Here is a 27,584-nt window from a genome sequence, read left to right on the forward strand (position 1 = left end):
TTGTCTGATGTTCTCTCAAGATTTGAATGAAATTATGCATTATTGCAAAGAATACCACAGAGAAAGAGTGCCCTTCTCAGTGCTTGGTATCTGGGAGTCCATGATGTTGGTAAGTCTTTTTATTGCTGATGTTAATCCTGATCACTTGGTTAAAGTGATGTCTGCCAAGTTTCTCCACTTAAAGTTTTTCTTTTTCCTCTTGTAATTAAAAAATACCAGGCTGAGTGTGGGTTGGGGGAGAGGATACCTTGAGACTGCACAAATACCTTGATTCTCCTCAAACTTTTGCCCACTAATTTTAGCATTCATCAATGGATCTTGCCCACAGCAATTATTATTTTGGCACTCTAATACTGGCTTTTTATTTCTCTTGATCTCTCTATATTTATTAATTGGAACTGCTCTGTAAGGAAGAGCTACCACTTCTCCTTTTATTTATCTATTCAATTATTTATTTATATCAGTATGGACTCATGAATATTTATTCTATGGATTATAATTCAATACTATTACTGTTCTGGTCACTTCAGTTGTTTCATTTCTGGTCATTGGCAGTTCTTTCCTGTTGGCTCAGTACCTTTCCTAGCACTCTACATTTTGGTTTTTTGAGTATTTTTTTTTTAATTTCCTGGCACCGCATGATGCTCCAGGCTCACTTTATTATTTCCCTATACTGGATCTAGAATCAGCCATTTCTGCAAGAAGCCCTTCTTCCTTTTATTAACATGGTATTTGAAACCAAGATCTGAGAGCTAGGTGTGCTCATTACTACTGTGGTATCATTGCCTCTAAGCCACCTCCATGGATGGAACTTGGAAATATATGTATACATACTAGCCCTCCACCTTAATACACATACATATTCACTTCTGTATTTATCTATGTATATTTAAGAACATGAATTCATGTTTATATCTGAGTCCAATTCGAAAGACTTTGCTTATTAATGTTTTATCCAGAATCTCCTCAGTGAGAGGTTTAAGAGAGACAAAAAAGGCTTATGCATTTAAGTGATATCCAGTTATTGTCTAGGCCAAGGGTCAGCAAACTACAGCCAATTGTCTTTTTTGTGAAATACTTTCACTGGAGAAAAAGTTTTACTGGAACACACACACATCCACTAATTTAGGTACTGTCTATGGCCACTTTCCATTAGAACTGAATTACTTAGGAACTGCAACAGAAGTTTTATCAGTCACAAAGCTGGAAATATTTTCTGTATAGCCCTTTACAAAAAGGATTCACAGGTTCCTAATCTAGGCTGTGTTTCAAATTTTCACTTGAGAGATAAAATGGAAATATTATGGTTTTAAATTCCATTCTTCCTCCTACAATTACTAGCCATAATTGTATCTCTGTGCCTCAGTTTCCCCCTTCCTTGAAGTGTTCTGGGGAAGACTAAAGACCATATGAGTAAAATTCCTGACATATGATAAATGCTCAAGCAATGGTAGCTAGAATTACTTCTGCAGGTAGGCTGTTAATTTTGTATAAAAATAATTTTCAGTAGTGGTTAGATGACTGATGTTGTTCATAGAGTCTGTGTGGCCAGGGGAACTCTGAACCATAATCCTAAATTCAAGTACTTACTTCATCACTCGCTACCCATAGGGCCTTGGGCAAGTAACAATGTTTTCGAGCCAGTTTCTCTCTCCATGGGGCTTCCCAGGTGGCGCTAGTAGTAAAGAATCCACCTGCCAATGCAGGAGACGCAAGAGACGTAGGTTCAAACTCTCTCCATACAAGAGTAATATCTTCATAGGCCATAAGAAATTATGTCTATGAATGACTTTATGCCATAGTCTCCAACACTGGTCAGAAGTCAAAGCTAGGATGGCTACATCAAAATTAGAATCAAGATGAATTAAAATACCTATTCCTGGCCCTAGCCCCAGGAATTCTGATTCAGGAGGTCTAGAATAAGGTCCATACTAATCAATTTTAGCAAACACCTTAACTGACTTAGTTGCAGGGCTAGTCTGGAAGTCACTGTTACTCAACAGTAAACACCATACAAATCCCCTCCGTGATCTCATAGCAGGTCCCACATCCTCACAGTGTCCTGCTACCTTCCTCTTACTCAGGTAAATACTTGGTTCATTCAAGGGTTCCTGCAAGTGCTACAGGAAACCAAAATCTCCTTCTTCTGAGCCACTGCCTTATATCCCTTTATAGAAGATTAGGTCCTACTGAAATGCAAATAAGATTCTCCATGTTTCAGAAAACTAATCTATCCCTTCAATATCCTCCTCCTTTACAAAAATACACTCTGTGAGCCTCTCCCTCACTGTATAAGGTCAGTAAACACAAAACTAAGAACCAGGAGGGGAAAAAGAAATAGGAAGATGACCAGGACCACTGGTGAGGAGGAGAGCAAATTAAAAAGGGTAGTCACCCCCAGCTGATCCCTTCACACACTGCCATGCTTATCAGTAGGGCAGGGTAAGAACAGAGACTGGAGTGGATACAGGGCCTTTTTACGCATAGCTGGTACTCATGCAGGAATGAGAAGCCCTAGGTGGCAGGAGCTGGGATGGGGATTCCTGGGGTCTTTTCAATGTGAGGGACACATATCACTGTGAGTTTGGCAGATGTCATACCTGAACACTCTTAGACTGGTACCCCCTCTCAGAAAGCAAGACTACTCATGCAGCAATAGAGGCCAGGAAGGATACATGTGTCCAGGAACAAGAATACAATATGCTCAGTCACTCAGTCATGTCCAACTCTTTGTGACCCCGTGGACTATAGCCAGACAGGCTCCTCTGTCCACGGGATTCTCCAGGCAAAAATACTGGAGTGGGTTGCCATTTCCTACTCTAAGAAATACAATGGGGGCTGTCAAATTTGGTGGTTCCCAAAGAGAAAGCTTTCAAAATAACTTTTGGGCTTCTCTGGTGGCTCAGATGGTAAAGAGTCTGCTTGTAATGCAGGAGACCCAGGTTCGATCCCTGTCTCAGGAAGATTCCCTAAAGGAGGAAGTGGCAGGCCACTCCAGTAGTCCTGCCTGGAGAATTCCATGGACAGAGGAGCCTGGTGGGCTACAGTCCATGGGGTCACAAAGAGTCAGACACAACTGAGCAACTAACACTTTTCAAAGTAACTTTACCCATAATCTGCCAAAGTTTCTTGTTTTAATTGAGGCAATACTCACTAACATAACATTTTAAAGTATACATTTTAGGTGGTATTTAAAACAGTCACAATGGTGTATATCTGTCACCTCTATCAAGTGTCAAACATTTTCATCACCCTAAAAGAAAACCTTGTGCCCATCAGGCAATCACCTCCTTGTTCCCTGCTCTAACAATGGCTTTTTATAGTGAAAGGTGGCTTTTTCTCTATAATGAGATTTTATGTAATGACTGTCTGAGAAGCCTCGGCAAACTCTAGGTTCAAAGGGCACAAGAACATTCATTCTCTCTTCAGTCAAGTGGGAGCAGCTTTCTGGAAAGCCCTTCCTCCCGCCTCAATAAGCCCAGGGAGAATGGTGCCAAACTCATATACTCTTATACACACACAGACATATATACACATGCCCCAGGCTGTATGGTCAATAATCATGTGATCAATAATTATGAGATCAAATGCATCACAATTGCTCTAAGAAGAACCTATTCAGCACCCTCAAAGGCTGAGTGCTTCCCCAAAATGGATCTAGATGGTGGTCAACTCTTACCCGCTGCTTCTCTGGGTCCACATAACGAATGCCAAAGTAATCCTTCTCCAGCAAACTGTAGTAGTTGCAGATGTGGTCAATAAGAAACTGCCCTTTGGTCTCCCTCTGCAAAAGAAGTACGTTTATGTTTCAGTCAGAGCTTGCCTTGTACATTCATGTCTAACATGTGCCTCCTTCACTCTGATAGGTCTGCATGTACAGAAATCAATTCACTCATTCCAATCTCTGGAGCAGGGCATCCAAACTCTTGAGTGCAATCCACAGTGAGAAATTCATTTTCACACTGTGAGCCATTTTACACACACACACACACACACACACACACACACACGAATACCAAAGGGACACCAAAAAAGGAACCAAAAGAACACCAAACAATGCCCTGCATAGATGCAGCACTCTTGACTATTTAATTCTAGTATTGCCATTTACTTTCTAGAATGCTATTAATGATTTAGAACACTGATTTCATAGCTCAATGCCTAGTAGAGATTCATAGTTTGCAAAACCACACACAATTCCACATACTACACATCTGGCTGCCTGCTCCAACTGCTCTGTAGTATTTATTCATTCAGTCTTCACAATAGCCCTACAAGGAAGGTCCCCATTTTATATTGAAAGAGAGGTTAAGTGGCTTGCCCAAAGTCACAAAATATGTACGGAGCAAAGCAGGATTTGACCTAGACCACCAGGCTGCAGAATCTGGGCTCTGTGTCATTTTGCCTCTCTAGAGCATTGGTGAACCTACTGCGACTCTGCTAGAACACAGAGTCTAGATGGTATGGAAATGCAACGAATGTATCAGTGGAACCACCCCAATTCCCATCAGGGAAGGTGGAAAACCTGCTGCCTCAGGCCTCACAGCCATGTCACATCCATAAATCAACATACAAAAGCATGTGGTAGATCAGGGGTTGGGGGGAAGCCCAGAACTGGGATTCAGAGACAGGTCTGGGTGACCTTGAGCAAACTTCCCAGCTGTCTCCACATCAGTAAAACGAGTTGGTTGGACTAGATTCTAAGTTGGCTAGATGATTTTTCCCTCTAAAGTTCAATGAGTAAGAGACATATTGCCAAATCTGATTAAGATAAATACCATTACAACAAAACTCCTTAATAGCAAGGACCCTTCTAAGCCCTCATCAGGATATTTGATAACTTTCTGCTTCAATCAAAGTCGCTGACAGATCCATGGAATGTTGTAGGGATGGAATGTGACCTACAAAAGTAAATGAAGAAATCAGAGACCTTAAGTGAGCCACTCTTCCAGTCCACTTTAAAACAATTTCGGAAGATTGGTTTGGTCTATGCTACATGACTACTTTTTCATTAGAAACCACTACCACCAGATGAAGAAGTCATTCACCGGCCTGGGACGCAGTGCACTGAACAAAGGATTAGTGCTTATAAGCACATACTGTGATGTGAAGCCTCAATTTTCCTGAAATCACTTGTGAGTACAAATTTGGATGAGCTTTAACCTTTTCTTTCTAAAAGAACTCATTTGATGTAGCTCAAAAGGGACAAAACATAAAAATGGATAGATTTCTGTAATGGTTTTTAAACCAGGAGGCTCAAATGACAAGTTATATCTGCTGCTAAGTTGCTTCAGTCGTGTCCGACTCTGTGCGACCCCATAGACGGCAGCCCACCAGGCTCCCCCATCCCTGGGATTCTCCAGGCAAGAACGCTGGAGTGGGTTGCCATTTCCTTCTCCAATGCACAAAAGTGAAAAGTGAAAGTGAAGTCACTCAGTCGTATCCAACTCGTAGCAACCCCATGGACTGCAGCCTACCAGGCTTCTTTGTCCCTGGGATTTTCCAGGCAAGAGAGTACTGGAGTGGGGTGCCATTGCCTTCGCCGAAGCTATATCTGAAGACAACTAAATTTGATGTCCAGAATAAAATCAATGGATATAGTACCTTGCAAAGATTTATTCTGCAACCTGTCCATCTTAGATGCAGCTGCAGGATCAAATCACTGAACATAACACAAGTTCATCATTCTATGATTAGATTGCCAAGCTCTCTGCAGCAGGATTTACTATGGTGGACTATCTCCAACATATGCGAGACACACAAGACCTGTGGGTTAAGGCAATGCCTTGCAATGATGGGGGATTGAACAGGCCTTGATTGTGCAAGACAGCTACTGCTAGCATTGTGCCCTAAAGAAAATGTAGTACTCCAAAGCACAACAAAGATTTTTTTTAATGACAAGCACAGCAACCAATATATACTCTAAAGCAATATCTCTGACTACTTAAGAACCTTGAGAGAAGGAAACACCACTGCAGACAATGTAGTGACTGGATAATACAACTGTATCAGAAACAGGGATCATTGCCTCCCACCAAAGCAGATGAGGTCAGTTCCCACGGGTCTAGGCTTCCACGCGGATTCCAGGTCTCTGCTCCTCAGAGCACCATTCTCAGTCCAGCAATATTGCAGCAAACTCAGCATCACTTAGGAGGGAGCTTGTTGGAAACACAGAATTCCAGGCACTGTCCTAGACCAAGTGAACTTAACCTACACTTCAGGAAGATCTCTCAGTTATTCATACGCTCATTCAAGTTTGAGGAGCACTGGTCTAAAGAAATTTTCCCAGTATGGGAAAAGTGCAAAAATTGTATCTGTATCCAGAAGGTACATTTTTTTTTCTCAAGAAAAAAAAAATGCCCATTTTCCCCTGTGAATTGTCTATTCCTCAGTCAGAAAGATCAAATATTTTTCCAGCCTAGAGAACAGAAACTGCCCAGAATCTGAAACAGACTCTACAGGCTGTCATCCAGTCTCATCATCTCTAGATGCTCTGTGTTGCTTCCTCGTGCCAAGGAAGCCAGTTTACATCTTCATGTTCTGCTCTGTTCCACTCCTGCCTGGAGAACATGACAATGCTCTTAAGTCATGGAAATTCCTATCAGTCTCACTTCTGTGCATGAAGCCCAGTACTTGCCTAAACAAAAAGACCACCTGGGCCCAGTATCAAGAGTTGGAAAAGTTTGTTCGGGGATCAGTAATGCAAGGGTGTAGAAGTCCAGTGGCCAGTCCCACACACTTCACTTCAGTGAATGAGCTTAGGGGTAATCGCTGGTTTTACCTCACACCTCTCACCTCTAGAACTCTGGTGAATGACTCAGACCTTCCATTGGTTTCCTCCTGAGGTTTCTGACGGTGGAGGCCATTGTTCACACTCTTAGTGTCTACCTAAGCCAGTGTCTGGCACACTGAGTGTTACTGAATCAAAAAGTGAGGCACTGCTTTCTCTCATGGAAAACCTAGGTTCTGGAAACTAACAGTGAGTCTCAGGCAAGACACCTAGTCCTATTTTTAGAGATTCTTCAAACATAGTAGAATTAGTTGACTTTCACCCTAATCCTTCAAGGTCTACACAGAGAAGTAGTTACCAAGGATTTCAAGTATTAATATAAAGAATTTTTTTTAATGTCAAAATTTCACTGATTCTCCCACAAGATAGCAGTTATATTTTTAGTACCAACTGAAGAGTAAAGAAAAATCAACTAGCTTCCTTAGAGCTGTTACACAAGTTGTGATGTATTAATCACAACAGCATCTCACACACGTGGAGAACAATAGGACACAAATGTGTGAGCAGGGCCTTCTACAAAGGTCAGTAGGATATTATGGTCCACACCTCAAGAAAGCACCTGAAACACAGATTTTTGATGTCATCTCTAAATGAGGTTATACAGTCTCAGGGTTGAAAGAATAATCTGTTTTACCATTCACAAACTCGCATCCCAAAACTGATCCACACAACCTACAGTGCACTGTGAATTGACACTTACAAAGACTATCCTAAAATATTGTAAATATTGTTGTTTAACATTTTTGTGTGCACTGTGCTCAGCTGCTCAGTCATGTCTGACTCTTTGTGACCTCATGGACTGTAGCCCACCAGGCTTCTCTGTCCATGGGATTCTCCAGGCAAGAATACTGGAGTGGGTTGCCATGCCCTCCTCCAGGGGATCTTCCCAACCCAGGGATCGCACCCGCATCTCTTGCGTCTCCTGCACTGGCAAGTGGATTCTTTACCACATTTTTAGCGTGTTAAAAATCTAAACCAATCCAGTCAAGGTGTGGTCTATGGACTTGCTAGAATGTAAAATCTTTTTTACTGGGCCATCATAAGTGCAGAAATTACAGTAAGTTATTGTACTGTTTTCTACAAGTATTGGTCAAAATCAGATTGGGAGAACAAGATCCAGTACTAGTTTCTCACCAGAGTTTAACACACTGACCTAAACCAGGCTGCCATGTTTGAGGGTTTGGTGTGGGGTCTCTTTATACCAGGAGCCTCAAACAGTGAAGGGGGCTGGGCCCTCTTTCTATCTCCTCTGTCCATTTTTTTGACAATCCTTATTTTGCATGTGATCCCTGAACTTCTTCCAGTAACCCCACATTATCTCAGGTTCTCTTTCACAGATTAGAAAAGAACCTAATTTTCATAGTCAAAAACTAGACTATTTTTCAGAAAATCCCTCTCTCCTCCTCACCTCAAAGTTTGTACTGGAAAGCCTTAAGTCATGAAATCTCTGAGACTTAGTTTCTTCTTGCATGAAAGGGGGATAACAATGATAACTTCCAAATCTACCCCACCGGGTTAATTTGAGGCTCATTCACATATTTGTTAAACATCTGTCATACAACAGTCATTGGGATAAGAATTAGAGAAAAATAATGAGCAAAACATAATCTATAATCTCACAGACCTTAAAAATCTGTGGTTTGTAAAACATGAAGGCATTTTTGCAAACTGTAAAGCACTATACCAATGTAAGATATCGTTACTACTAATAATAAGAATTATAATAATCTTAAATCTTTGTCTTCAGTTTCATAGCCAAGATACAAGGAAGTTAAGAGAAATAGTATTCACTTCTGAGAAGTGGCCTCTATGGGAGAAAAAGTGAACAAAGAGACAAAGAATTCTTTTTTTTTTTTTTTTGCTTAACTCTTCTTGTCATCAGTTGCTGATGATGCATTTACTTCAACTCCCTGGTTCAACGACAAGGTTAAAACAACAGTATATTTGTGCTTAAAGAAAAAGAACATGAAAAATCCACTGACTAAATCAACCATGGCTTGTATTCAGTGAAAAAGTATTGCAGATTTCAATCCCTAATTCCTAAAACTTCAGGTCAAGATTTTTGTTTTGCTGAAGAATTCCTTTTTATATAAATTTTTAAAATGTTATTGAAATATAGTTTATTTACAATGTTATGTTAGTTTCACATGTAAAACAAAGTGATTCAGTTATACATACATATATTCAAGACATTTTGCTACCTTTGGTTAAATGAGGAAAAGAGTACCAACCCCCAAAATACTTCATGTGTTGCTATAAACCAATATTTAGGGTTTGAATAGGTAACTTCAGGAATGAAGGTATGAACATAATAATGATAATTACTATATACTGAACAATTACTGTACCCCAAGAACTGTGTTACATACACTTAATCTCCTAATAACAGGTAGATTCTCAGGTAACTCATGTTCTCCCCATGTTACAGATTTTTTAAATGGACTCACAAAAGTTAAGTTTGTGTGTCAAATCCAGGTCCTACACCTACGCCCAAACAGTTGTAGTAAACCCAATTTGCAATATTTCCTCTTTTCTCTATGTAGAGACAGAAGAAAACAATGGTATGAGGATTAGAGAACAGTATCAAGTGCCCCAGTTACTAGAATTTGGACCCTGGCAGGAAGAAGCACTGGGTTATCGACCATTATACTAGATCTAGAGAGACGCAGTTTTATAAAATACAAACCATATTAGCATAGACGTCACTGGTTAATTGCCCAGTATTCATATACCCCTTTGTCTTTCCTAAAAGAACCCAGATTTTGTTCAGTTCAGGTATGCACATGCATGTGTATAAATGTTATGTGCAAACACAGGTGGACACAAAGAACATGAGCCTCAGGAAACACTATTACTCCGGAATCAAGCTCAGTTAGTGAAAGGGTTTTTTCACCTCCCTTAATCTGATTGGTTCAGGAAAAGACACATGACCTAGTTTAGGCCAATGAGACCTGAGGAGCAATTGACTGATGTTTCTGAGATGGTTCTCAATTGCTCTTCTGAAAGAGCTTATGGAAGAGACTTTCTGTTCACTCTGGATGTTGTTACATAAAAGCCTGAGGCCTAGAACTGCTGCAGCCATTCTGAAACCAAACTATTTACAAGGAAAGTGGAGCTTGTGTTTGCAGATCACCAATCAGGAAGCTCACCCTAAGTATGAACTTCCAAGGATGCCAACAAAATTCCTTGTTGTTTCTGACCGTACAAGTTGTTCTTTCTGCTTATCATGCTCAACATGTTGCTGCTGGTGAGAAGGTAAACCAGTGCCTCAAGCCAAGCAGAAAAGCACAGGGAGAATGACAGTGCTGATGTGAAACACAGTCAGAGGTTACTGACTAAAGAACCAGTGTGTTAAGTCCATCTACCAACAGGTTCTAGTTGGTCAGCATAGTGTTTTTGTGTCTTTAAACTGGGAGACTGCACATGATATCTAGATGCTGGCTGCTCTTGAAAACGTAGAGGGTCTGGAAGGTATACCATGAAAGTTTGCTCAGCTCAGGATCACTGCCTCTTCTATGGTGGGGGAACCCTACAATCTACCACATTTCCACATATCATCACCCAGTCTTCCACTTCCCTCACTTCTTAACCCCTAGAGAAATGTGTTTACAACCCTAATCTGAGGCAAACTAGAGGCTTTTGAAAGGGTTTCTTGAAAGAATTTTCCTTTAACTGCTCAGAAGCATCCTCATAGCCAGGAAAACTCCTCCGTGGACACAGCTTTGAGCTGCCCTCTGAAGCTGTCCAGCCACTGAAGTTCTAGGACTTTTGGAGGGAAGAAGAGCCCAACACAGGCCAGACTGTAGGGAGGATCACCGAGATGAGGGGAGCAGGCAGTGGTCTGAAGAATCTGAAACACAGACCAGGACGCTGGAAACAGTTCATTTTGGGGCTGGCACCCCAGGAACCCTCTCTGACAAACAGAAGTGGGGCTGCCAGACCTAGTTTTCTAGTAATAAAGGTTGTGAGTTTCTTGTTCAAAGGGCCTTTTTGTTTGGAACTCTTTGCTTGCAGCAGCTGCTCTTGAGAAGGGGCACCCCCTGCATCTGCACATATAGGGAAGAGCAGCCTTGTCAGTCTCTGCTGGGTCTTCCACCTGGGAAGAAAGAATCCAATTCCCATGTGGATACCTAGAGACTCCAAATGGGGCTTCTAGACAATGGTGAGGCCCAAAACAGCAACCGCATACTTAGTTTGCTGCCAGGAGCATGTCTTCTGGGCTTCCCAGGTGGTGCTAGTGGTAAAGAACCTGCCTGGCAATGCAGGAGATTAAGAGACAGGGGTTCAATCCCTGGGTCAGGAAGATTTCCCTAGAGGAGGGCATGGCAACCCACCCCAGTATTCTTGCCTGGAGAATCCCATGGACAGAGGAGCCTGGTGGGCTACAATCCATGGGGTCGCAGAGTCGGACACAACTGACTTAGCATGCACGCGTGCGTGTCTTCTAGGAACAGGTGGTTACATTTCTTGGATGAATTAAGAGCCTCAATCCATTCACTTTCATTGGCAGATAAACAACAGATAGAACTAGAAACTGGCAAACTGAATAGTTCTGCTTCTATTGTGAAGAATAAGCATTTGTTGATTTAAGAAAGATTATGGTTTGATTGAATAACATAAAAAATGCTCTGTTTATATCTATGCTTAAAAAGTTCAAGCTTATTTGTATAAATTCATACATTTTGTTTGGGAGACACCACAGCTTTAGCCAAAACAGAGTATCGTGCTAGAAAGGAATTAGCTTTTATAATTGGAATTTAAATAGCAAGTTATATATCTCTTTGTTAATTGTTCCTTCCTATTGTAGCCAGTAACTGGTATTTATTATCTGGTTGTGACATATATTCAGAAAATTGCATCATCCTCAGACAGTGAGGAAAGAAGTAATATTAAGGCTGTTTAAATGAAGAGAAATTTAAAGGAAAACAAGTATAGAGCAATCTCTCATGGTTCAATCTGTGGTTCTTACACAAAAATTAAAAGTTTTTCATTTGTGTTATTCTTTTCAGAAATATAAAAGGTAAAACCAAGGTTTCAAGAAGCTGAAGACCTAATTCTGAATATTTATCTCCTTTATAATAATAATCAGCATATTATGGCTAATATAATTAGGAAAATATAGGCTAGACTGATTAAAGGTATTTTTGTAAACAATACATATTTATAATGTGGGGGAAGGGAGGGCATAGTTATGACTGTAGCAGTGACCTAAAAGCTAGAAAATAACAAAACAAATATCAAAGCCAGACATTTACTGGGGAAAAAAAACAACTGCCTGAAAATGAGTATCTGGCTAAAAGTAAAGGCCAGACCCAAGTGGCCACCTAGACCCACCAGGGTCTTTGGTAGAGAGTCAAAACCCACTACCTCAGTTCTGTGGTAGCCTCTACACACTCTGAGGAGACAGAAATATACTGCCATCCTCACAGCTAGTAGCTTACTTGTATCAAGGCTGGGGAATATAAAGGGGCCCTATGGAAGAAATAAACCAAAACTGCATCCACAAGAAGATAAAGCAGCCAGGACAGGTTGGCCACTCACTTCACTGCCCGAGTCCTGAATGGCGTCTTCTGAAGGATGACCAAGGTGACCGAGCAGGCAGGGTGGTTTAGTCAGTAATGGTTCCATCTCTTTGCTTTTCTTCTGAGTGTTTTCCACCTCAATCATCTCTCTAGTGTTCCACAGCTTTCATCCTAAAGGATGGTCTGCGTGTCTGCACTCAGTCAGAAGGCTGTTTCTCTTCTGACTGGCTCACAGATCCATCCCAACGTTTGGGGAATCGTGTTTGATGCGTCCACTGTTCTTAGCAATTTCCACCCCTGCCCAGTACTCAAAAGGTTCTTTCTTCCCCATCTTTCACTCTTCTTCCTGTTTCAGGGTTCCACTGTCAGCCCCAATTTTTAAAGGCACTCACCTCTGAATGAGTGTTCCGGGAGTTGGTGACAGACAGGGAAGCCTGGCGTGCTGCCATGGGGTTGCAAAGAGTCGGACACAACTGAGCCACTGAACTGAACCTCTGAATGATTTTAGAGTTTTCCAATTCCAATCCTTTCCACAATTTCAAAAAGTGTTTGTTGTTGTTGTTGTTGTTGTTGTTTTTAAGTCTCAAGCTAAGGAATCCAAGGTTCAGAAAGTGTAATTAACTTATTCAGGGTCAACACAGCTAGAAAGTAGGAAAGTCAATATTTAAAACCAAGTCTGCTTGATTTGGTTATTATAGCCAATGATTAAAAATGAAATGATTCTTCACTGGGTAAAGAACATCTGCAAAACAGCTAACGTCATACTTAACAGAGAAAAACTAGATGCTTTAAGCCAAAGCTAACATCATACTTAACTGAGAGAAACTAGATGCTTCCTTACTAAGATCAGATACAGGCAAGGACAGCCTCCTCACTACTTCTAAAACATCATGTTGAAAGTTCTAGTTAATGCAGTAAGAAGGAAATAAAAGACAACTAAAATCTGGTACAGCCAAACAAATAAATAAAAGAAGTAAATGAAAGGCAGATAGATTGGGAAGGAGGCAATAAAACTGTCTCTATTTGAAGATTATGTGATTTTCTATGTAGAAAACCCAAAGGAATAGACAAAAGAAAATTTCCTTGAACTAAAAAGTAATTATAGCAAGGTTGCAGGATACAAAGCAAAATATACAAAAGTGAATTGTGGGCTTCCCTGGTGGTCCAGGGGTTAAGAATCCACCTTACAATGCAGGGGACACTGGTTTGATCCCTAGTCTGGCAAAATCCCACGTGCTGCAGGGCAACTAAGCCTGTGTGTTGTAACTACTGAGCCCACATGGAGCAACTACTGAGCCCACACACTGTAGACCTGTGCTCTACAAGAGAAGCCACAGCCCTGAGAAGCTCACACACCACCACTGGAGTAGCTCCTGTTCTCCACAACTAGAGACAGCCTGCGTGCAGCAATGAAAACCCAGCGCAGCCCCCCAAAAGTGAACTGCTTTCCTATATATTAGCAAAGAACAACTGTAAGTTGAAATTGAAAACACAGCACCATTTACATTACCACCAAAAACATTAAACACACTGGTGTAAATGTGTACAAAATCTATGTGAGGAAAACTACGAAATTCTGATGAAAGAAACAAAAGAATATCTGACTAACTGGAGAGCTATTCCATGTTCATACAGATAAGACTCTATATTGTCAAGATGTCAGTTCTTCCCAATTTGAGCTACAGATTCAATGCAAGCCCAATTAAAATATCAGCAGTTCCTTTGTGTATGTCAACAATCTGATTCTAATGTTATTACAGAAAGGGGAAAAGATCCAGAATGGCCAATACAGTATTGATGAAGAGCAAAGTCAGAGGACTGACACTACTCAACTCCAAGACTTAGTATAAAGTTTCAGTGATCAAGACAGTGTGGTATTGGCAGGGTAATTGATAAATAAGGAAGAAACCAGAATAAAGAGCCCATAATAGCAGAGCCCAGAAATAGACCCACACAAATATAGTAAACTAGCCTTTGACAAAGGAGCAAAGACAGTTCAACTGAGAAATGAAAGTCTTTTCAACAAATGGTGCTAGAACAACTAGAAATACACATGCAAAAAAAAAAAAAAAAGAATCTGGATGCAGACCTTACATCTTAAAAAAAATTAACTCAAAATGGATGATACACCTACATGTAAACCACAAAACTATAAAACCTCCAGAAGGAAATATAGGAGAAAATCTAGGTGACCTGGGTTTTCAGTGGCTTTTCATATACAATCCAAAAAGCATAATTGATGACAGAAAAAAAAACTGGTAAGTTGGACTTCATTAAAATTTAAGACATTCATTCTGCAAAATAAAACTGTTCAGAGAATGAAAAAACAAGCCAAGACTTGAAGTGTTTGTGAAACACATATCTGACAAAGGATTTGTATCCAAAAATACACAAAGCACTCCTAATTCAACAATAAATTACAAACAATTTTAAAAGTGGGCAAAAGAACTTAATAGCTGCTGCTGCTGCCGCTGCCAAGTCGCTTCAGTCGTGTCCGACTCTGTGCGACCCCATAGATGGCAGCCCACCAGGCTCCCCCATCCCTGGGATTCTCCAGGCAAGAACACTGGAGTGGGTTGCCATTTCCTTCTCCAATCCATGAAAGTGAAAAGTGAAAGTGAAGTCGTGTCCGACTCTTAGCAACCCCATGGACTACAGCCTACAGGCTCCTCCAACCACGGAATTTTCCAGGCAAGAGTACTGGAGTGGGGTGCCATTGCCTTCTCCGAGAACTTAACCGACAATTCATCAAAGAACACATGAAAAGATGCTCCACAACGTATGACATTAGAGAACTGCAAACTGAAACAATAAGATAACACATACCTATTAGATAGCTAAAATCCAAAACACTGACAACACCAAATACCGACAAGGAAGTGGAGCAACAGGAACTCTCATTCACTCCTGACAGAAACATAAAACTGTGCAGTCACTTTGAAAGACAGTTTGGCTGTTTCTTACGAAGTTAAATGTAGGCTCAATCCAGTAATTTTACTCCTAGATATTTACCCTGATGAGTAAAAATCTTATGGCCATACAAAAATGTGAACACAAGCGTTTATGGCAGCATTATTCACAATTTCCCCAAATTGGAAGCAACCAAGATGTCCTTCAACAGATAAATGGATAAACAAACTGGTACATCTGTATAATGGGATAAAATTCAGTGGTAAAAAGAAATTCGCTTTTAAGCCCTGACATGAAAGAATAAAGTGAAATCACTCAGTTGTGTCCAGCTCCTCGTGATACCATGGACTGTAGCCTGCCAGGCTCCTCTCTCCATGGAATTCTCCACCTGCCAGGCTCCTCTCTCCATGGAATTCTCCAGACAAGAATACTGGAGTGGGTTGCCATTTCATTCTCCAGGGGATCTTCCCAACCCAGGGATCAAACCCAAGTCCCTTGCATTGGCAGGAGGATTCTTTACCATCTGAACCACCAGGAAAAGGAAATTTAAATGCACATGATTAAGTGAAAGAAGCTAGTCTGAAAAGGCTACCTATTATATTGTGTACAAATGACATCCTGGAAAACGCAAAACTATAGAGACAGTAAAAAGATCAGTGGCTACTGACTGTGTGGATCACAATAAACTGTGGAAAATTCTGAAGGAGATGGGAATACCAGACAACCTGACCTGCCTCTTGAGAAACCTGTATGCAGGTCAGGAAGCAACAGTTAGAACTGGACATGGAACAACAGACTGGTTCCAAATAGGAAAAGGAGTATGTCAAGGCTGTATATTGTCACCCTGCTTATTTAACTTATATGCAGAGTACATCATGAGAAACGCTAGGCTGGAAGAAGCACAAGCTGGAATCAAGATTGCTGTGAGAAATATCAATATCCTCAGATACGCAGATGACACCACCCTTATGGCAGAAAGTGAAGAAGAACTAAAGAGCCTCTTGATGAAAGTGAAAGAGGAGAGTGAAAAAGTTGGCTTAAAGCTCAACATTCACAATAGCCAGGACATGGAAGCAACCTAGATGTCCATCAGCAGACGAATGGATAAGGAAGCTGTGGTACATATACACAATGGAATATTACTCAGCCATTAAAAAAAATACATTTGAATCGGTTCTACTGAGATGGATGAAACTGGAGCCCATTATACAGAGTGAAGTAAGCCAGAAAGAAAAACAACAATACAGTATACTAATGCATATATATGGAATTTGAAAGATGGTAACGATAACCCTATATGCGAGACAGAATAAGAGACACAGATGCATGGAACAATTTTATGGACTCTGAGGGAGAAGGTGAGGGTGGGACGTTCTGGGAGAATAGCATTGAAACATGTATATTATCATATGTGAAACAGAACACCATTCCATGTTCGATGCATGTGACAAGGGCTCAGGGCCGGGGCAATGGGATGATCCAGAAGGATGGGATGGGGAGGGAGGTGGGTGGGGGGTCCAGGAAGGGGAACACATGTAAACCCATGGCTGATTCATGTCAATGTATGGCAAAAACTATTACAATATTGTAAAGTAATTAGCCCCCAACTAAAATAAATAAATTTATAAAAAAAATAAAATAAAATAAAATAAAATATTGAAAAAAAAAAAAAAAGCTCAACATTCAGAAAACTAAGATCATGGCATCTGGTCCCATCACTTCATGCCAGATAGATGGGGAAACAGTGGAAACAGTGGCTGACTTTATTTTTTGGGCTCCAAAATCACTGCAGATGGTGATTGCAGCTATGAAATTAAAAGACGCTTACTCCTTGGAAAGAAAGTTATGACCAACCTAGACAGCATATTAAAAAGCAGAGACATTACTTTGTCAACAAAGGTCCATCTAGTCAAGGCTATGGTTTTTCCAGTGGTCATGTATGGATGTGAGAATTGGACTATAAAGAAAGCTGAGCACAGAAAAATTGATGCTTTTGAACTGTGGTGTTGGAGAAGATTCTTCAGAGTCCCTTGGACTGCAAGGAGATCCAACCAGTCCATCCTAAAGGAGATCAATCCTGGGTGTTCATTGGAAGGACTGATGTTGAAGCTGAAACTCCAATGCTTTGGTCATCTGATGTGAAGAGCTGACTCATTTGAAAAGACCCTTATGCTGGGAAAGATTGAGGGCAGGAGGAAAAGGGGATGACAGAGGATGAGATGGTTGGATGGTATCACCGACTCAATGGACATGGCTTTAGGTAGACTCCGGGAGCTGGTGATGGACAGGGAGGCCTGGCGTTCTGCAGCTCATGGGGTTGCAAACAGTCGGACACGACTGAGTGATTGAACTGAACTGAGGTGGGAGGGAAGAGTGAACAGGTGAAACATAATCTTAGAGCAGTGAAACTATTCTGTATGACACTTAGTGGTGGATATGTGACATATTTGTCAAAATCTATAGACTGTATAACAAAGTGGAACCCTAATATAAACTAGGGAATTTAGTTAATAATTATGTATCACTATTGGTTCATCAAGATAACAAATGTACCACACTAATTAATGCAAGATGTTAGTAACAGGAGAAACCAGGAGGGGAGGGGATGGTTGTATGGTAACTCTACTTTCTCCTCAATTTTTCTGTAAATGTAAAGCTACTCTAAAACAGAGTCTATTAACCTAAAAAGGAAGGAAGGGAAATTCAGGGGAGGGAGAAGGGCGGAGAGGAGGAAACCAGCAGGGGATTTGAACATAAAACTTGCCACTTGGGAGACTGACCAAGGAAATAAATTTCACAAAATAATCTTGTAATTATCCAGAATAAAATTGAACACAAAGATCTCTTTTTCATTATTTAAAGTTCCAAAGGGGAAAAGTACAGCTTTAAGTAATCTCCACTCTGGTAGCTGAGACAAGATTTTAAGCAAAGTGCTTTCAAGCTGTCTTCATTAATCAATACTTTCAGAATTTAAGTACATCTTCACTTAATACCTGCTTTTTCCCTTAGTCTAGCCTATGATCTGCAACATTTGTTTCTCTAACAGGTGTTTTGAAATAGAGAGGCCAAGCCCTCTGGGTTTCATGTCTCCCTGAGCCCCCGCATCAGGAGAGCAGACATGAGCATTACATCTTCTTCTGAGATTGGAATGGACAGGAATTTGCTTAGGGACCCCTGAGTGGCTGGCATTGTGGGCCACACTATTTAAATTACTTCAACTAGGCATCTAATTAAATCCACATGAGCCCAAGAGCTAGCTGCTTTTCCATGTTTTAGGAGGGGAAAATAAAGCTTAGAGTGATTGAGTAACTTGCCCAAAGTCACAGAGCAAGCAAATGGAAAAATTCAGGTATGAACTCCAGCCTGGAGTTAGTCTGGAAAGGAAAGACTAGAATTATTAAAAGGAGCAATGCTTGCCTGCTAAGTCGCTTCAGTCGTGTCCAACTCTTTGTGACACTATGGACCGTAGCTCACCAGGCTCTTCTGCCCATGGGATTCTCCAGGCAAGAATACTGGAGTGGGTTGCCATTTCCTTCTCCAGGGGATCTTCCCGACCCAGGGATCAAACCCGAGTCTCTTATGTCTCCTGCATTGGCAGGAGGGTTCTTAATTTAAAAGGGGAAGAATTAAGGATGTTAGAGTTGAAAGGTACTGTGGAGAGAATCTGATCCAAACCATTTCAGAAATGGGGAAACTGAGGCTTGGAGAGGTTAAAATGAAATAACTTAGTGTTGGAGCTGAGACGTGAAATCAAGAGTTGGAGCCAAGATGTAGAAGCAAGAATTGGAGCCAAGATATACCAGTCAGGGTAGGCTAGGTTAAGCTGCAGTAACAAAAAATTCCAGGAGCTTCCCTGGCAGTCCAGGTTAGGACTCCACACTTCCACTGCTGAGGGTGCAGGTTCAGTCCATGGCTGGGAACTAGAATCCCACATACTACCTGACATGGCCAAAAAATATATAAAATAAAAAATCACTTCATTAAAAAAGTCCAGCATGTCATTGGGCTAATATCACAAAGGTTTATTTCTTGCCTACAATACATAGCTGATGCTGATTTGGTAGGGGAGGGCTTTTCTCATCACAGCTTAGGGACTCCAAATGATGAATTCTTCTTGGAAGCAGCTTCAACAATAACCACAGCAGTGGGAAGGGAATATGGTGAATCTCATGCCTGTTTTGAAACATGTCACTTCAATGTGGTGTACACACACACACACACAAACACACATACAGAGGAATATTACTCAGTCATAAAAAATAATAAAATAATGCCATTTGTAGCAACATGGATAAACCTAAAGCAAAGCAAGTCAGACAGAGAAGGACAAATATCACTTGATATCACTTATATGTAGAATTTTAAAAGATGATACAAATGAACTTATTTACAAAACAGAAAGAGTCACAGAGCTAGAAAACAAATTTATGGTTACAAAAGGGGAAGGGACAGGGAGAGATAAACTAGGAGTTTGGAACTAGGAGATACAAGGTACTACATATAAAATAGATAAATTCCTACTGTATAGCACAGGGAACTATATTCAATATCATAAACAATAATGGAAAAGAATTTGAAATATACATATATATATAACCGTTTCACATATGGATACATAATTGAATCACTTTGCTGTATACCAGAAACTAACATAGCACTATAAATCAACTCTACTTCAATAAAAAGTATGTCACCTCAGCTCATTAGCCAAAGCAAGTAAAAAATCTGGCCTAACTTTAAGACGAGTTATTACTGTTCAGTCACTAAGTTGTGTTCTACTGTTTGTGACCCCATGGACTGCAACATGCCAGGCTGGGAAATGAAATCCCGTGTGCCCATAAGGATGAGAAATGAAATACTTATGAAGAATCCTAATATTTATCACACAAGGGTTGGTCTGACAGTTAACTTAATCAGCATAATATGCTAGATTTGCCCTCTGAAAGAGAATTTTTTTAATATTCACCTCAGTTCAGTTCAGCTGCTCAGTCGTGTCTGACTCTTTGTGACCCCATGAATCGCAGCACGCCAGGCCTCCCTGTCCATCACCAACTCCCGGAGTCTACCCAAACCCATGTCCATCAAGTTGGTGATGCCATCCAGCCACCTTATCCTCTGTCGTCCCCTTCTCCTCCTGCCCCCAATCCTTCCCAGCATTAGGGTCTTTTCCAATGAGTCAACACTTCGCATGAGGTGGCCAAAGTATTGGAGTTTCAGCTTCAATATCAGTCCTTCCAATGAACACCCAGGAATGATCTCCTTTAGGGTGGACTGGTTGGATCTCCTTGCAGTCCAAGGGACTCTCAAGAGTCTTCTCCAACACCACAGTTCAAAAGCATCAATTCTTCGGCGCTCAGCTTTCTTCACAGTCCAACTCTCACATCCATACATGACCACTGGAAAAACCATAGCCTTGACTAGACGGACCTTTGTTGGCAAAGTAATGTCTCTGCTTTTTAATATGCTATCTAGGTTGGTCATAACTTTCCTTCCGAGGAGTAAGCGTCTTTTAATTTCATGGCTGCAATCACCATCAGCAGTGATTTTTGAGCCCCCAAAAATAAAGTCAGCCACTGTTTCCACTGTTTCCCCATCTAATTTTCCATGAAGTGATGGGACCAGATGTCTTGATCTTAGTTTTCTGAATGTTGAGCTTTAAGCCAACTTTTTCACTCTCCTCTTTCACTTTCATCAAGAGGCTTTTTAGTTCTTTTTCGCTTTCTGCCATAAAGGTGGTGTCATCTGCATATCTGAGGTTATTGATATTTCTCCCGGCAATCTTGATTCCAGCTTGTGTTTCTTCCAGCCCAGCGTCACCTAGAACCACAGTATTGCCACCCACTTTGCAATCTTCACAAATTTACCTTGGGCATCTCTAACTACTTAAGGAATTTAGTGACTTTGAAGTCTGAGATCTACCTGGAATCACCAGCTGATCACATTTTTTTAAAAATTATGTGAGAATATAGCGCTTTAAGAAAAACATGGCAATAGTCAATTAGGAGCTGCCATTCATACACAGGGAGAGCAGAGATAATTTCTGTTTATGGAATTCTCAAGGTACCCAGGAGCTTAATAAGGAAGATAGACTTCCTCCTGAGATTGCATACAGATATCTACACTGAGCTAAATAGTTTTAAAAAAAAACAACCATTCAGGTTCATTATGCATAGATCCCCTTCATAGTCCTTCCCATCTATCTGTCGAGAGCCTTGGACAGAGGGATCCTCCAGCTTTTGAGACTAATCTAACAAGTCAGATCTTGGTCCATTCAAAGTGATGAGGTAAAGCAGCTGGAACAAGAGTCACTGAATTGCTTATGGAGAAATTCAAAACCACTTACGTGGTCAGCGAGGCTTTGCTCAGCTTAAGGAAAGACTTTCCCCCATCCAGGCGATTAAAAAAGAAAGAAAACTAAACAAGAGCAAAGAGATGAATTTGCGAGCAGATCATATACATGTTGCCCTATTATATCCATGGGAGTCGACATGGCTCAGTCTTTACACCCTACCTGAACACATTTAAGTACTGAAGAGAAATTCAACTCTCCAGAGTGTGTTTTCAAGTAACATTTAGGAGAATCCAAGGTCTAACCCACAACACTTCCCAAACCCTCTTTTGCCTCTCCAAATTGTCTTGTGCCCTTCAGGTGCTGTGAAAACTCTTACTCCTAAGTTTCCGCCCCATTGCTGAACTAAAGGCTTCATCTTTTATATCCCCATCCCCTCTCTCTCCCCTATTAAGATGCATGTTGGTAGCCTTATTCACAACAAGAAATAATTTTTCCTCCCCAGGAGAAAGGAGGAGGGAGAAACTGGGCAGAAGGGCTGCTTGAAAGTTCATGCATGCTTAGAACTACAGACGTGATGAGGCTTTTTTTTAATTTCTTTTTTTAATTGGAGGATAATTGCTTTACAATGTTGTGTTGGTTTCTGCTATAAACAACCTGAATCAGCTGTAAGTATACATGTATCCCACCCCTGCCATCTCACCCCTCTGGGTCATCACAGAGCACTGAGGTGAGCTCCCTGTACTGTACAGCAGCTTCCCACCAGCTACCTGTTTTACACATGGCAGTGCATACATGTCAATGCCACACTCTCAATTTGTCCCTCCCTCTCCTTCCCTGACTACGTTCACAAGTCTGTTCTCTACATCTGAATCTCTATTTCTGCCCTGCAAATCAGTACCATTTTTTCTAGATTCCATATATATGATAATGCATTAATACACAATATTTGTTTTTTTTCTCTTTATGGCTTACTTCACTGTATATAACAGCCTCTAGGTTCAACCACCTCACTCTTTAAAGGGCACTCTGCAATGGCGCAGGACACATGACCACCCAGGAAGCATCCTGACAAAGTTGCTAAGACTGGGGATGGAATGAGCTGGGAAGGAAAGAGGAGATTCACTGAACTAATGAATTAGTCCCAGACTATTTCCCACTACACCAGCATAAACATATCTAGGCATGGCTGATCCACTGGGAGTTTAATTCAGTGTGATAAATAATATGACAAAGGTCATAATCACAGTGAGAATTAAAGCTACAAATTACTGCGTACTAACTATAAAGAGGGCCATGCTAAGAGCTGCACAGAGATTACGTCATTTGCTCTTTCCAACAACCCAGCTAGCATCAGCCCTATTTGGGTGGATGACCTTCTAGAAATGTATGATTTCCACCCACTTCCATTCCTAATTCTTCTAAGCTACAATTTTTTCCCTCTCAGACGCTACTCTTTATTCTGGCAAAAGACCAACCCAGCACGGTCCTTAACTTACACTCTCTGAAGTCCTGATGCCTCCACTTCAATTCTAGAAGATTCTCACATCACTAATCAGGTGATTAGCTGGTCTGTAGTCCACATAGCCTCTGAAACTCCTGAAACAACCCTCTATGTGCTGGGGGGAATTCCCATGCATGCACACACACACACATGCACACACACAAAAATGATTTATCACAAATATTTAAAGACTGAAAGACGTAGGCTGGGTTCCCCGACTATCACACTCCCCCTCTCTGCGAGGAATTAGTCACAAAGGAGGAACAACATCTTGGTTATATTTACATCTCTTCTGACTACACAGCAACCCAAGCCAAGGTTTTTTTTTTTTTTATAATGAAATTTAAAGTATAAAGAATGATTGATGTGAATTTTATTAATAACAGCCATTATCAACTATTACAAATCAGTCTTCTTTAACTCTCCTCTGCCTGTTAGGTTTTTTTTTTCATTCCTTGCAGCAGCCAGGAGCTTCCTGGAAGAAGGAAAATATAAGATGCAATCTGCCAGCTCCTTGTACCAAGGAATTTGGGCCCACTGTTTAGCAGTGCACAACACAGAGCCTCATGGAGCTGTATAAATACATAATAATGCATAGACACTCTTGCTCAAATACAAGTATGAAAGTGAGAACCCCATCAGGAATTCACTCTTAAGAATGTATGAGAAGATATTAAAGACAACAACATAAAATGGGAAAAGTAAGATTATAAGATGGGATGAACATTTTTTATAAAATTCCCATTTTTACATACATGTGTGTATTTATACACATGCTTTATATGTACACATGTAGACATGAAGAATAAAGATTTAAAAGCTAAAATGATAACTATTCATGATGATATCTGCGGGAGATGAGAGCTTGTTATTTTTAGTTTTTCCTTGTGCCTATTTGCATTTTCCAGTTTTTCTACAAATAACAAGCAATAGATTGGTTATCAGTATAATGTATTTCTTTCTAATCACTTTTTAATCACTAAGGTTTAATCACTGGCTTCCTCTCTAAAGGGAACATAAGGACTACCCTCTCTTGTGCCACTGGCCTGAAGTATCCTTAAGACTCACAAACCAGAATTCCAGTTATTATCATATTATCTAAAAGTCCCACCTCATTTTCATCAGGGAAGTAAAAGAAGCAAGAGATAAGAGGTTGCAGGTAGGGAAGATGTTTCTGATCTTGAATTCCCAGGACTGACTCAGAGTCCCCTTCCTCTGCCAACTGATGACCCCGGGCAAGTCACCAACCAACACTTCTGGGCCTCCAGGTGCCCAGGTGTGCAACAGCGGACTGGTCCTGATGATGGTGAGCCTCCATCCCAGACCTGAGCTTCAGCAGTTCTGGGTTTCCACAATGCCTCCTATGCAGAGGGCTACCCCACTTTGTCTAGCACTCATGTGGATTCATTCATACCCAAACCCAACTAGCAGGGGTGCCCCTGAAACTGACATCATGGTACAAGGAGGGAAAGGCTCTCCGATAATGAAAGATGATGTTGAACATGTCCATCACCCCTCTTCCAAGTCAATGTCTGCAATGAGGGGGAACCAGAGCTGACAGAGGCTTTTAGCTTGAAAATGTTGTTGGGAACAGGGCAGGACTGCATAATTGGCTCTTGCTTTCTGTCCTGATGGAAATTCTGACAATTTTACTCAGTCACAGATTAAATAATAACTTACGGGGTGAGCGGAATGTGTGAAAATGATACACGCTTCCAGTTATTAGATAAATAAGTTTTAGGGATATAATAACATGCATTTACCACATATTAACTGCAGTTAATACTGTATTGTATATTCAAAAGTTGGTAAGAGATTTTTTTAACATTCTCACCACACACCAAAAAATTACAACTATACGAGATGATAGATGTAATCATTTTGCATCTTATACACATAAACCAAATCATTATGTTGTACCCCTTAACATTACACAATGTTATATGTTAATTATACCTCAATAAAGCTGGGAAGACAGTAAGAAATAGAAAAATACCACGGCTAACCTCATATTCCTAGAGAAGGAACTGGCAACCCACTCCAGTATTTTTGCCTGGAGAATTCCATGGGCAGAGGAGCCTGGCGGGCTACAGTCCATGGGGTCACAAGAGTCAGACACCACCAATCTCTAATATCGATAGGTAAACTATAAGCCAAAAAAATTAACTTGTGTTTTATTTTACGTAAATAATTTTGTATCTTTCGCAGCAATTCTATCAAATTCCATTCCCTATCTCCATGCCTGTCCCCACTTCCCCCTCACACCCACACACTCTGAAAAGTTGGTTGTTATATTTATGCAAAGCAGCCAGGGTTAGGAAATCAGAAAAACAGATAAAGAGTACTGTCTAGAAACTTTATGTGTCTTTAGACCTCTTAGAACATAGTCCCTTTCTGCTTCTTTCACCTCCAGCCACGGGGACACTGGGTTTTCCTGCTTCCTCTACTGTCCCCCACCCTGCACTTGCTGGCTCCTGTCTCTTTCTGAAAAGGGCCCCCCAATCTTTCCACATCATCTACACAGCCAAAATTCGGAAAATGAGGACACAAGTCAAAGGCCACCAGAGCCAAAGAATTCTTTACCACGAAGTGCCCGGAAGAACAGTCTGGAAGCCTTATTCTGAGTTCAGTGTGCCACTCCAGAGTCTTCAGACACATACTTTGTGCAAACAAGGAGAACCAGCCCCTAAAGATTCCACCTAGGCCTCGTGGGAGGGAGGAAAGTCCCTACAGGTAACAATCAATGGTTAATTATTAATACAAAGTTCTCAAGAAAGGAAGATGAGGTGGCTTTTCTCTTGCAAAATCAAAGAAAGATCCTGGTGACAGTCCTCCCAGAGCAGAACAAACACTTCCCACCCATGAATGTTATTCCCTCAAGCTATAAGCTACATCTCAGAAAGTTACTTCCCTAGGCACTGAACAATGAACAGGATGCCAAAGGGTCCTTGTTTGGTGGTCAGCAGATGTTGGCCGGTGTCAGCAAGGACACACACTGATGAAGAGAACAGACAAATTCAGAAATGCAAACTCTATGTATCTGTGGTTCAGGTAGCTTTTGTTATTGTTGTTTTTTATTTTCCTCCAGTTCATTTTATCACTCAAACACTCCTCAAAATGGTTTCGCTCATGCCATTCCCTTGCATGAACAAAGCCCTCCTGCCTCTACTTACCAAAATTCTGTCACTGATGTATTTGCTAGCTCAAGCTAGAGAATTCACTGTAGGAGCTGCCCCTACGCTAGAGCCCTCACAGACTATCCCACCCTCAACGACACCTCTGTCCTCTGATCTCATTTAAAAATTGATGAGGCACTACCTTGGTCCTCTCATTGCCATATATGATGGTATAACTTGGGGTTTATCAGTCCTCTCAGCTTTCTTTTCTCAAGGAAATTTCTTCTTTGAACTTTTCATAGGAAATTCACAGAATAATTTGTACATAGTAAATGATTTAAAATTGTACCTATCAATTTCACAAAGCCAAAAGAATACAAAAATAGCCAACCCCATGGAGAGTGCAACAATGGAATTACATCCTGATGGAAGTCAAAATTAAACTGGGCAAGGGTGAAATTTTTAGATGTTAATTTAAGGAATTTTTTAATCCCTATTTGCTCTCCCTTTGCTCAGACTTCTTCCCCCGTTGGAGACTGACATGATCATAACATGGGGTGTCAGACCTTAAATTTTACTGCTTCCAATTTGAGTATTCAGAAAGAGAGATTCTATCTCTCAAAGCTGAGCCCTCTGGTTGTCTCCTTTAGTTACAATTGCCAGAGCAAAGTTAAGCTACCACAGGCACACAGCAGCACATGGACTGAAAATTCAGCCATTCAAGTGCAGAGAAGACAATAGGGAGACTAATCTAGAGCTCATCTTGGAGATGGATTTGCCATCCCACGCTGGGGAAAAGGAGAGAAGGAAGAGGACAGCTACTCAGCTAAAACCAATCAAATACCCAATCTATTGTCCCCAAATTCTCCCTAGGCAGTTCCAGGAATGTTACAATAAATTATACACTCTACTCCATTTTCCCCAAAGAATCAGTTCTTCACAGATCAGCAGCACACTTGGGAGTGTAAAAGTTGTGGGTCTGCAGACATGAAGGCTAACTTTTTCTGTGCCAGGATCCCAGAGAGTAGCCCTGGCAGAGGAGGGATGCGGAGCAGAAAGGCCATGAAGATGGCAGCACAGGGTGTTTTAAAAGTACACGATATCCCTGGTGGTCCATTGGTTAAAAATCCACCTGCCAATGCAGGGGGCACAGGTTCAATTTCTGGCCCGGGAAGATCCCACATGTGGTGGAATGCCACAACTACTGAAACCGAGCTCTAGAGCCCATGAGCCACAAGTATTGAGTTCATATGCCTAGAACCAGGGTTCCACAGTAAGAGAAGCCAACATAACGATAAGCCCGTGCACCACAACAAGGAGTAAGCTCTGCTCGCTGCAACTGGAGAAAGCCCACACGCAGCAATGAAGACCCAGAGAAGCCATAAATAAATAAACAAAATGTTTTTAAAGTATACAATATCCAACCCAGGATAAGGCGCCAGACCACTGGAAT

At 41.0% G+C, this 27,584-nt stretch overlaps 1 protein-coding gene across 18 annotated transcripts in view; it reads right to left on the reverse strand.

The window, feature by feature from the left end:
- FRMD3 (FERM domain containing 3) overlaps positions 1 to 27,584 on the reverse strand; it is a 396,369-nt gene that overhangs the window by 168,212 nt on the left and 200,573 nt on the right. For 12 of the 18 annotated variants that reach the window (XM_081520403.1, XM_081520507.1, XM_081520514.1 and 9 more), the window contains one exon: positions 3,680 to 3,784. In XM_081520403.1, the coding sequence (XP_081376529.1) occupies positions 3,680 to 3,784 (105 nt within the window). Of the gene's footprint in view, positions 1 to 1,590; positions 1,980 to 3,679; positions 3,785 to 6,795; positions 7,583 to 27,584 lie in introns of those variants that run through there. The other 6 variants (XM_081520521.1, XM_081520492.1, XM_081520530.1 and 3 more) reach the window with 5 other exon arrangements.

This window comes from Giraffa tippelskirchi, chromosome 1, assembly GCF_054371585.1.
Source record: "Giraffa tippelskirchi isolate mGirTip1 chromosome 1, T2T-mGirTip1v1.2.pri, whole genome shotgun sequence".
Taxonomy (NCBI): Eukaryota; Metazoa; Chordata; class Mammalia; order Artiodactyla; family Giraffidae; genus Giraffa; species Giraffa tippelskirchi.